The sequence below is a fragment of the Lolium perenne genome, chromosome 7 (assembly GCF_019359855.2).
Source record: "Lolium perenne isolate Kyuss_39 chromosome 7, Kyuss_2.0, whole genome shotgun sequence".
NCBI classification, from domain to species: Eukaryota; Viridiplantae; Streptophyta; class Magnoliopsida; order Poales; family Poaceae; genus Lolium; species Lolium perenne.
Genome location: NC_067250.2, coordinates 170,278,819 through 170,291,675, shown reverse-complemented (window position 1 = coordinate 170,291,675; position 12,857 = coordinate 170,278,819). Strand labels below are relative to the sequence as shown.

The window sequence follows — 12,857 nt, the reverse complement described above, 5'->3', positions numbered from 1 at the left end:
GATTGGGGGAGGGACAGGCCAGCAGTTAGGGTTTTCACCGGGCTGGACGGTTTTATACTACATGTCAAAAACATGGACGGCCGAGATTCGTTGCCAAGCACCATCCAACGGTTGAGAGGCTGAAATCGCTGTGAAACCCCCTATGGGGGGCATCAATTATACCTTTAGAACATAGAAACCACCATATATAAACATGTTTCCTATAATTTCCACCTGATCTATCTAATCCCCTGCCATAAGAACCTAGAAACCACCATTTACATAATCTAAGAGAATCATGGAGGGTGGGGAAACTCACCATTGGAGCTAGATCAAGAGGAATCCAACAGAAAAGGTGGAGATCTTCTCTTCTTCCTTCTCCTCTTTGCTCCTCTTCTTGCCACATCTTCTTCCTCCAGCACCTAGACTAGAAACCCGTCTTGTTGTGGAGAAGGAAGAGCTAGAACATAGCAGGGAGTAAAGGGAGAGAGGGCAGCAGGTGCTTCTCCACGTTGACCCCCACCTCCTCAGCCATGGCGCCCTGCTTTCCTTCGCCTCTCCCTACTCGAGCCATGAAGAAACCAGCAAATGGAGTGGGTCTTGAGGGGATTGGGGGAGAGAGGAACGTGGGGGTTGGGGGAGAGAAAGGGATGCGGCAACCATGATTGGGGGAGGGACGGGCCAGCATTTAGGGTTTTCACCGGGCTGGACGGTTTTATACCACATGTCAAAAACATGGACGACCGAGATTCGTTGCCAAGCACCATCCAACGGTTGAGAGGCTGAAATCGATGTGAAACCCTCTATGGGGGGCATCAATTATACCTTTAAATATCGGATGAAAATCCTTATCAGATGTCTACGACCTGACATGGCGGCGATGACACGAGGATATTTATCTTCATAAAAACACCGATGTGAAAGAAGTTGATGTAATAGGTTGCGGTGTTTACCTTTTCTATGTAGCTTAATAAAAAGGGAGTCAGATTAGGGGTTTTAGATCTCCTTTTCAAAAATAAACTTATAAAAAGGGATTAATACAGGCGATGTTCTTCGAAATCACTGCAGATACAATGCTTCAAACCCTAATTTGTTTCGTTCATGTAATCAAGTCGGATAGTTCTGTCGACTGTAAAATATCCTTAACCGAGAGTGTATATCTAATTCCCCTAATAAAATCACCGGGTGATCCCCAAATACGCTACTAACCCTAAAACATAGCACTCAAAACACAAATCGAACTCGCTTCGCCTTCGCCTTCGCCTTCGCCGCCGCTTAAACCAAACCATGGATACTACCGCAGCCGCCGCGGGAGCCTCCCCAGCGGTGCCGCCCGTGGTGTTGTCCGCCGCTGAGGATACGCTGGCGGCCACCGAGTGCGTGGGCGACCACCTCGCCGAGCTGCTCGCTGCGGCGGCCGAGGACCCCGACGCCATCGCCGAGCTGCCGCCTCTGCAACGGGCACGCGCTTTCCTCGCCGTAGCTCATGCCGCAACCTCCCTCTTCTCAGGCAGGGCCCTCGCGCCTCCTTGTTTCGCCATATATAACATATACATACAGTCTGCCTTCCTTCTGATTAAAGGTGCCTTTTCGAGGTTTTGCAGTGCGGCTGAGATGTTCGGGGATTGATCCGGACGAGCACCCTATCAGGAAGGAGTTCGTAAGACTCTCTTAGTCTCCGAGAATTCTATTTTTTCTTATATCTTAGAGCCTTAGAGGTGCTAGTTGGAACACACATATGATGTTTACCTGTGGTTGATGCGCGAAAGTATTCAACTATGTTGAATATTACTAGTAAGACACCTGTGGTACGTTGAAGAACACAAAAACAAGGTGTAACATAGCTTACTCAAGTTACATGTTGAGCCAGTTCACTTTTATGCTTATAGGCCAGACGAACCTTGGGTCCGGAATAGGAGAATTTTCTGATACTTGTAATTCTGTGACATGAGCGAAAAATAAAAAACATTATCACCTCCCTTTTTTTCCGTCAAATTTGTTGCTCTCAAGTAGGAGATTTCAATTGTGACAAATTAGGAGGCTTAAGAGCTCTCCTTATTTTCTTTGCAGGAGAGGTTAACCCTGTGGCAGGAGAAGTTAAATCGATTAGAGGACTGGGACAAGGGTAATTTACTCATTCACTCATTGCGTGCCTGACTTATAAAAGGATATGCATTAACGACCTTGGATTCTGATCTGCAGCACCACTGCGCCCTAGCACCACCGTGAATACACAAGCAGCAGCAAGGTTCATTGGCCGTTCTTTGTCCCATTTGACAGCAGGTACATAATTCTTGTTGAATTTCTACGTTCTACTTACTGCATGGTATAGATCGAGTTGAGGTTCTGATTCTTATAACTTCAGATCAGAAGAAGAGCATGCATGCAATTAGTAAAGAGGAAGGAGTGGGCTGGTCTGGGAAAAAGAGAAAGTCACAGCCATTACCAGAGAGAAAATCTGTTCGTGCTGCTGCTGAAGAGTTCCTTGCGAAGGCTTCTCAGGAGCTTATTGGGTATAATGGTAGCGGGCTGAAGGGCCCTGTTAGACTTGTTCCTGATGAAGATGAGGAGTAGATTGACATGGTTGTCTTGTGCAGCTGTCAGGTATTTATTGCTGTTTTTGTGTATCCATAAACTTGATTGCAAATAAGGTCTGTCTGACAATGACATTATTTGGTGAACTCCTTCAAGTGCGTATCACCATTGGTAGACTAATATATCATGTCCTCAATATTTTAAGATTGCTAGTCTGTATGGTTTATAATTCATTCTTATACAGTTATACTCTACATTTGGTACCACACTAGCTATAACTGTTGGTAGTTACATTTTATTCGCAGATTAGTATATTTTGTGTATCTGCTTTGGACTGCTTTAAGCTTTCAAGGAAACCTACTTCAGAACCGTTTAACATGCACCCAATAAATCTATGTTAGGTTTAATTAGTGATGACCAAAGGGTTATTTTTACTGCAATGCTTCTACATTAGACAGTATACATTGAGAAACACAGAGTAGAGAATTAAATGTGATTTATTCCTTATAAAGTTATATACTGAGACAGTGAGACCTCGATGTTTACTTTTTCGTCCCTTTTTGGTAAGGACATTGAGAGCATGAATGGCACTTGGAAAATTTCTTGGAGTCTGTAATGCCTAATGTCGACCAAAAGTTAGTTCGTTGGTGGTAGATTACAAGATTGTAGTGTCTGGTAGTGTGACATCTTGTGTATTATGCTCTCCATTGGGCATACAGGAGTTTACTTTGGTAGCCCATTATTATGCGGTTCAGTGCACAACGTAGTGTTTGCAGATTCAAGTGCACGTGCCTCCCATGTTGCTCTGCTGTTGAGATAAGTCATTACATGCCATATGTGCATTCTGATGGAACTCGAAGGGCATCAACCGTGGCCACCACCATGCAGCTTGGAAGACGGGGAAATGGGTCAAGCAGCCAGCAGCATAGTGGCAGAGTATTTGCGGGACAACAGCCATGACATTTAGTACGCATGGTAGCCAGAGTCCAGGAGCAACATACATGCATCTGTCCACCAATGCAGCCACTAGCATGGAAATAGATTCTGGAGAATAGCTACAGCTTCATGAGGGAAGAGCTGATTACCAGGAGATCTAATTGGACAAAGAATGGACCAGCCAGCAATATACTTGGAAAGGGAGAGCTAGCACCATCCATGAGGATATCAAGCAAAAAGGCAGAATTGTGTTACTAGTTCTCATAATTTGCTGATCAGATTGTGGCACAGCAGTACATCACAAGTTATCAGCAGATTGCAGTGCCGATATCAGGCTGGTATCACATGAGGATATCAAGCAAAGAGGCAGAATTATGTTAGTAGTTCTCATCATTTGCTGATCAGATTATGGCACAGTAGTACAGCACAAGTTATCGGGAGATTGCAGTGCTGATATGAGGCTGGTATCGAGTTGCTCTGCTTTGGGAACATCACTGGCAACAGCAATACAGCTGGCTGCTGTGATGCAGCAAGAAGCAGCAGTTGTGTCACGTAGATGGTAATACGCGGAACCTCTGGATCTCTGCAGTGCAGATCCAGCTGTGGAGGGGTTATCGCACTACAGAGGCAGAGGAAGATGTAACGTAGGTTGGGGGATAATAGATCTGATCTTCATTGATTGCCCGTAAGGGTCTAGAGGCAGGTATTAAATAACCCACGTACAATACTAGAGGCCTAAGGCCAGAATCCTAACAAACTTGGAAAGGACTAAACAACTTGGAAACTAACTCTAGAGATACGATCCTAATTAATTAAAAGGATACCGATTGATTCTCTTTCCTATATATTTGCTGCTAGCTGAAGCCCTTCACGTGATGAGTGGGAGGCAGTGCTAGAAGAAAGCGGCAGCAAGGGGTGAGCACAGATCCTAGGGCAGCAGCGAAGGCACATACTATTGCAACAGTGGTGGCTGTGGCTGATCCAGCGCAGTAAAAGTGATGCACTCATGTACGTAAGAGCTGAGCCTGGGATCCCTTGTTCAGGGATCAAACTGGTCACTGGAGAGAAATTGTATGTATACATGCATCTATATGTGAGCATATTTTGTTCTGGTTTGTTTTGTACAGCTGGAAAGTTCTAATCCGTTCACCAGGAGGTTGGATTAGTGAAAAAAATTGTGATCAGGTTCGCACATGCAGAATACTCGAAATGTTCGCCTGATAAGAGACTGGTCCTGTCCATGCATGAAAGGGTGAAGGAACCCCATGGATGGCCAGAATGTGGGGTTGATTCTGTTTCTGTTCTTTGAGCATATGCAACCACAAGACTAAGAGTGCATGTGTTCCTTTCTCACAATGCTTCTCCATTATGCGTGTTCTGGTGGGCAATGGTTTCATCCGCTGTCAATGCAAACAGCAGGAGCACAGTAGCAGAGCAGAGTATACAAGGAGGTCGTCTGAGCCTCTGTGTGTGTACATGACTATATGTTATTGTGTGGAGAATAAACCCAAGAGGCCTAGTAGTTAGATAACACATGAATCAGCTAGAAACATACTCAGGCAGGGTAGCAGATGCATGCATCATCCATGAGGATATCAAGGAAACAAGCCTGACGATACGGATTTGGGCCGTGACATCAAATAATAAAAGACTGGGTCTTGTATCCAGAGATGCTTTTATTATTATTTGCACACCAGACAATGATGTAGTATGAGCTTTCGGGAGTCTCAGGGCCGGTGCATATACAGAGGATTTTCCTGTCTGCATAGAAGGAAGGCAACTTGAAAGGAACTCAATGCGTGACCACAATACAGCAACAAAACGGTTTCTTGTCTTTGCATCATACAACCTCAAAACCAAGAACGCATTTCTTCTGTTCTCAGCACGCTACTCTCTCATTATGCATCTGTGGATGGTCCACCAAGGACTTGAACTGTGTCCACCACTTTGCGGCACAGATGAGATAAAGTGCCAGCAGCAGGACCACAGTGGTAGAGCAGAATATCTATATATATATCTATATACTCCGAAGCACCGATACTTCAAAGTCTGCCGTGTCCGTATATAATACTCCGCCGATACTCCGATACCCCGATACACGGGCGATACACGTATCCCAGGAGTATCTGCTTTTCCGATTTTAAAAAGAAAGAAAAAAATACCGATACACCACCGATACACCGCCAGGGACATCATCGACACGGCAAGGACACATGAATGTTGGGAAGCCCAATCAAAGCCCACTAGTGACCCTAATAGTCAGTGCCCTATCTATCTATATGATTGATTAACTATGGAAGTGGTTTGGATTGAGGCCTCGGGAGTGAGTGCACCACCACCGTCGCCGTCTGGAGTCGCTCGACGCCATCTAGAATTGCCTCCCCGCAACCTGGAATCGTTCTCTCCTCCGCCGCCTCAATTATTCTTTGATTTCACAAGTCATTGCATAGCATTTCATTAATTTTATATGTATATTCACCGTATCGCCGTATTGTTGTTTCTAGAAATTGCCGTACCACGTATCCCCGTATCCGTATCACCGTATCTGTCTTGCCATATCGGTGCTTCTTAGTCTATATATATTGAGTGACTGCCAACAAGCGTGCACGTGGTGGCAAGGATACATGATCATACACAACCAAAGGAAAATGGAGTCGAGGAAGTTACAAGAAATAGTGTCCAGGCAGGGGTAATACTAGGATGTATTGGTAAGCAAGGAAACCTACTTGGGCAAAGAACAAATCAGCCAGAAACATGCTCGGAAGCAAGAGGGTATGAAGGAAACAAGCCGGATATGGATTTGGGCTGTGTGCTTCAGTTGAAAAGACAGCCTGTGTTCGGTCCTTATCAGAAATATGTTCTTACTATTTGCGCATCAGACCATGGTCTGGTGTGACACTAGGTTTCACGAGGTTCACAGCTGTTACATCCACATTATACAATTGCTGCTATAAACTTGGTCTCGATTTACTGTCTCTGGAGTGTGATTGCCTTGTATGCCAAAAATGACAACGAAGTTTCCCACAAAAAAATAGCAACAAAGTTGGCTACATGACACAGCAAGAAACAGCACCCAATTTACTGTCCCTTTGATGCTTGCACATGTTTTAAGATGACTCAAGCTACTATGGGCAATAGTACCTTCAAGACACTATGGCAGCAGCTGACCTCTCAGAGTCTCAGGGTACATTGTGTAAGTTAGGAGAGTAGAAATGAACCAAAATGCAAAAGATGCTGCTACCTCCGTCCCGGTGTACAGGCCTGTGCGCATTCCTAAATCGATAATTTGACTAACATAATATAAATTATATGACACACATATTATATCATTAGAAAGTAGGACATCTGAATTTTCGAATGATACATGTTTTGTAGTATTTATCTTGTATTACGTTGGTTAAATTAATGACCTAGAAATATGTGCAATACCTATAAACTGGGACAGAGGGATTAAAATAAAATGATGCTTTTAATAACATAGTGTAGTCGCTGTGAATCTCATCTCGGGTTCAGATAATAGTGTGGATGTTGATCGCCCATACAAAATCAAAAGTAAGGAAAAGATAGAAATCAGTTGTAAGTGATAAGGGATATTGACTGCAGCTGGAAGAGGTTCATTGTTTTCTTTTCATGGGAACATTGAGGTGAAGCTCACCATCCTCCAACCCTGCAGCCCTCTCCAGTTATCAAGAAACTACAAAAGCACTGGTCGGGAGATTTCCTAGATAAACACCAAATTGCGGAGCACTTCTGAATTATAAACATAGATTTTGTTTGCTCAGCTAAAATTGTCATCTGACTAGTAGGGAAACATCTACGTTAATTTCTTACTGCCTGATTTCCCCAGACCTCACCTGATGTATTGTCATGAGCCCACACTATATGGTTGGACCATTGAACGAAAAATTGTATTCCGTAGGTAGAATTGCTTTTCTATATGGTAAAGAATCATTTGCTCACTGGAACTAGTGTGCTTTTGCTATGGTGTATTTGATTATTTTATAGCTGGATGTTAGAGAAAACAAAAGACAAAATTTCAATTAGCTATAGACTAGTACCAAGTGCAGTAAGTACTCATTTGGAGCATTATTCTTTTTTTTGGTATTTGGAGTGAAGTTTGATATTTTGCGAACTGATGCATTCTTTCAAATTATTATTTTAAATTGATATTATGCAGACTTGACAAGGCCTACTCTGCACTTCAGATGCAATGCAATACCTTGGTCCTGTTAATTTGGGCCTTCTTGCCCTATTTGCTTCCTAACTATTTGTTCGACTTCCATGCAGATGAACTGGTAGCTTGGTAGCTGACATGCCTACTACACCGGATGTGCAAAGTGAAGTGAAACTTCTGGATGATGAAGACAGTTTCGCTCCCAGTGTGCACCAGTGTACATGGCAAGAGGGAATGAGGGCTTCAAGAGAATTGTTCAAGCTTTTGCTTTAGAAGCAAAAAATGGCCTCAATCCTTCAATGCTGTCAATCTGAGAATCTGTGTCAAGTTTTCTTTTACTATATTTTGTTAAAAGGACCTGAATAATTATGTAGTTTGTGCTGGATAATATCCCTGGTTTGTTGGTCCTAGATATATGTTCGATAAGTTCTCCTTCAACGGTGATCGGATATGGTTCTTGAAGTTTTGGCATCTGTAACATTCTGGGATTATGATGGATGAAACCTTGTTTGCAGGCTTGCATTTTGACATGACTGTTCACCTATGTGGCTATATTGATGGTAATCTACTGTCAGTTCTCATTCCCTTCCATTTTTTTAACGAAGGATAGTTTCTCACTTTCCCTACATGTTTACTCACTAAGATATTTTGTTTTAGTAACACCAATGTTCTTCCACATGACATGCCATGATTTCATGATGATTTAACTATTAATTTTTTTGCCCTCTTCCTGTTCCTGTTACGAGACGACCTCGGCTCAAGCTGACCCCACACCGAAAGTCGTCAAGCAGTCTTGGGCTCCATCAATCAGTGAGGAGGAAACCAAAACCTGTTGGAGTTCCCCGCCATCACCTCGCCTAGATCCGGGGGTTCATACCCTCCTGTAGCAGAGATGTAAGTCGCAAGTTTAGCAAGATCTTAGCCCCGATTGTTTGATATACGTGCATATCTACTCCTATGTAAAGGGACTAGTTGGTTTGAAGGTTAAGTGGAGGAAAGACATAGAAGTATGAAAATGTTACTTTCGTGCCACTATTCATATGTTTGGTTCAAATAAAAACCTAACAAGAAAAAGAAACAACCACTTTTTAAAGAATGAAAATGTTACTTTCTTATGTGTAATCCCTCGGGTTCTTCTTGCAAAATTTGCTGTCATCTGCTAAGCAAAATCTGATTTGGGTTGTGTGGGCCTGCAGCTCTAGGTTGTTGTGGAGGGCAAGCGTGGTGGAATCTATGACGTCGATTGCTGGGCATGTGGAGGTGTCGGCGGCAGACCAGGCGACGACGGGCTGGATCCGCACCATCCACTATTCTACACGAGGCTGGCCTACGCAAGGGATGGAGGTTCGTGAGGGTAAAAGAACAATATTCTCCTTTAATCATAACATAAATGGAAAGTATTCAATTAGAACATGAAAAAGTGACTCAATTGGTCTTAGTTAGTCTTCTGGACGGAGTGGAAGAAGGGAGGAGACTCTCGAACGAGAAAAAGGATCCCTTTGAAAGAATTGAGTCCGGGAGAAATCCTTGCTCTTGGTTGGGCCAGAGGCGGTGATGGCGACGTTCCACACTATTGAAAAAGAACAAGAATGCCGCGGGGGGGGGGGGGGGGGGGGTGGGGGTGAATAGGCGTTTCAAACTTTTATTACTTTAGGGGCTTGAGCAAGTGTGAAATAGAACTAATGTTTAACTTATCAAGCATAAAGCCTATAAACTAGGGGTCTACCTGTGTGAACCAACGACTTATGGTAAGCAAGGCAAGCAATAAGGTGATAGCAAGAGATATAACTTTAAGCAGGAAGGCTATCACAAGTAAAGTGCTTAAGTAAACGAGATTGGGCTGGGAAGTAACCGAGACACGCGGAGACGATGATGTATCCCGAAGTTCACACCTTTGCAGGTGCTACTCTCCGTTGGAGCGGTTGCACAAGACATCCTAAATGACACAATGGTACACCGTATTCTTATCGAGCCTTCCCACCAAAAGGGAAATCATCGATCCACTATAGAGCCTTGAGGGTGGTCACATTGGAGGCTCCTAAATAATCTCCACAGGGGTCACAAGCTTGAGGCAAACTCCACAACAGTTGTAAGCTCACAAGTAATTTTCATTAAGACCACAATGCCACAAAAGGATACTACGTCACAAAGGTCACACCGCCACAAAAGCCACAATGCTACAAAGGTCAACAAGCCGTCAAGGGTTCGAAGAACTCAAGAGGTACAAGCTTCCGAGAGAAATCACCCATGAAATCTCACTTCCACGAATCACCGTGGAGAACTCAAAACAATACACCAAATGCAATGACAAGTCCCTCACTTTCAAATTCCACCAAAGTTACAAAAGCTATTGGAGAAATAAGAGAGGAAGAATAAAGTAAGAACACCAAATTCTCCAAGATCTAGATCTCGTGGGTTCCCCTCACAAAGAGAGAGATTTGAATGGTGAAAATGTAGATCTGGATATCCTCTCACTTTTCCCTTAAAAATATTCAAGAAGCATAGGAGGAATAGAGAGGTAGGGCAAGCTTTGAATGTAAACAATGGAGAAGAGAGATTAGAGAAGAAGCAATCAGCCCAAGGGGGAAAATGGGCTCTTTCATAGGCCCCTGAGGAAATATGACCAGTTCATCCACTTAACACCGGGGACTCCAGAACCCCCTACTGAGAGCAAGACATGCTTCGAAATAGAGAAAACTGGGTTCAGATCGGAGTCTCCGGCCCTAGGAAAGACAAAAACTGCTGAAACTGAAACGACCATAACTAGAGCATGCAGACTCCGATTTTGATGATTATGGGTTTGTTTCGAAGCTAGCAACATGCTCTACAGGATCATGCGGAGAACCATTATAGTCCAGAAAGGGAGGATAAAACCAAATTGTGCGGAAATAATATCTTGAATACACAAAATAAGGAAATTACATTTTTTTGGCTCATCGAATAAAAAATCCCTATAATTTGTGCACGCCAAAAACGACATATCCAAGACAGCAACATCTAAACTTTGGGAAATGGAGCATGGATAATGAAGAGCAAAGGACACCTATATGAAAGCATAGAAAATATTTTTAAACCAAGCTAACACATAGTTGATATATAAGCCTTAGGATCTGTTGAAAGGACACGGATACCGCCTAAAGGGGGGGTGAATAGGCAGCTTAAAACATTTACAATTATGGCTTAACAATGCGGAACATTTAATTTGTCAAGCACAAAACCTATATAAATAGAGTTCACCTATGTGCACCAACAACTTATGTTAAGCATGACATGCAACTATGTGATAGTAAGATATATATAACTTCAAACACGAAGGCTACCATAAAGTAAAGTGCATAAATAAAAAAGCTCAGGTATAGGAATAACTGAGGTGACACGGATATGACGATGTATCCCGAAGTTCACACTCTTGCGACTGCTACTCTCCGTTGGAGCGGCGTGGAGGCCAAAGCACTCCAAACGCCACAAAGGCCTCACCGTATTCTCCTCGAGCCTTCCCACTAAAAATGAAGTCCTCGATCCACTATGGAACCTTAAGAGTGGTCACCGAATCCGCACAAAGCTTGGGAAAATCTTCACAACTTAATTAGAGGCTCCCAAGAAATTCACCACAAAGGCCTCACAGAGGAATCTCCACAACATAATTGGAGGCCCCAAGAACACCACTAAGACCAGTAAGTTGTCTAGGGTTCCAAGAACCCAAGAGTAACAACCTTCTCACTTTCACTTCCATGAATCACTGTGGAAAACTCAAATCGATGCACCAAATGCAATGGCTAGAACACCACTAAGATGCTCAAGTCCTTCTCTCTCAAATTCCAACAAAGCTACAAAAGCTATTGGGGGAATAAAAGAGGAAGAACAAATAGGAAGAGGAACACCAAATTTATTCCAAGAACTAGATCTAGAGATTCCCTCATAAAGAGGGGAATTCGAGCGAGCGCGCGTGCATGAGCGACTGGGCGCGAGCCGAAGGCGGCCAAGGATGAGGCGAGCTGGGTGCCGGCCTGGAGCGGCCCGATAGCACCGCGCGGGGCGACCTAGAAGTGCCGGCCAGCGATGCCCCGCAATGTTGCGCGGGAGGCGACAGTGCCAGCATGGGCCGAGCGAGCGTGTCGGCTCAGGAAGGACGGTACTGTCGGCCTGGTAGCCAACTCGTTTTACTTTTTTAAAAAAAAAATCAAATAAGAGGCAATACTAGGAACACAATAACTTGAGTTAGGGAACTCCGAATGGGATGAGACTAATTTTGTTGGAAAGAGGACGACTAGATTTGTACGTCTTCCTACTAGAGCTTGGTTCGTCTCGATTGCTGACTCGATATCCGCTGTTGCGGTAATCATCCTTCCTATCATCCTTGCTAGCGACGCCAGCCGCGATTTGCACATGTCGATCATAGTCGTCGTAGTTTCGAGGCTGTCTCTTGCGATTGTTTCCACGCCTTGGTCGATCCTCTTCGGGTTACCACTAGTAGGGAAAGCCTCATCTTTGGTGCACCAAAAAATGATTCTGTGGCGCATGGGAGGTGCGCCACAGAAACTTCGCCACAAAAATAAGGTTTCTGTGCGGCACCTGTAAATGCGCCATCGAATTAAGGTTTCTGTGGCGCACGGGTGCTTAGGTGCGCCACAGAAAACGGTGCGCCACAGAATTGATTTTTAGTGCGCTGCCGAATTTGCTTGTATTATACACGATTTTGTGCTGCCTGCTATATACATACAGTTTATAGACAACAATATACAGGTTATATACAACAACATACAGAAATATGCAGATATAATATAAATAGCATGTACATTGCACAGATATAATGTAGACATCATCATCACATTACTTAGAGCCCGATCGAGATACATATATAGTGGCAAGTGTCAAATGTTTTACATACAACTCTTAATTCATACAAATTTCACAATTTAGAGATACAAAGTGGTCTTCATCCGGTTCCTCCTTTGCTCCCTCCTCTTTACCCACCAGGCTCGCTTGCATCAGGGTCTTCATCCGGTTCCTACTATGATTAAAATGGAAGAAAGTGAGACCAACAAGTCCGATGCACAAGACAAAATGGAATAAATGCCTCATACATTGTTGGTCAACACAAATACTAACATTCAGAAGGGCCCCCTATGGTCATAAACCAGAGTTGCAGTATACGCCACAGTATACTTTGCAGAAGGGCCCCCCTTTCCCCGGCCGCTGTTCCGTGAACGGGTCCTTGATGAGATAACAACGC

General features: G+C 43.8%; 1 protein-coding gene across 1 annotated transcript; it reads left to right on the top strand.

Annotated features, from left to right (window-relative positions):
- Positions 1 to 1,174: 1,174 nt before the first annotated feature.
- On the top strand, positions 1,175 to 8,154 carry LOC127301036 (uncharacterized). Its single transcript, XM_051331244.2, has 6 exons — positions 1,175 to 1,489; positions 1,584 to 1,639; positions 2,050 to 2,104; positions 2,182 to 2,262; positions 2,345 to 2,583; positions 7,738 to 8,154. Exons 1-5 carry the CDS (start codon positions 1,267 to 1,269, stop codon positions 2,551 to 2,553), a joined length of 624 nt encoding a protein of 207 aa, XP_051187204.1. The 5' UTR covers positions 1,175 to 1,266; the 3' UTR covers positions 2,554 to 2,583; positions 7,738 to 8,154.
- The last annotated feature ends 4,703 nt before the right edge of the window (positions 8,155 to 12,857 follow it).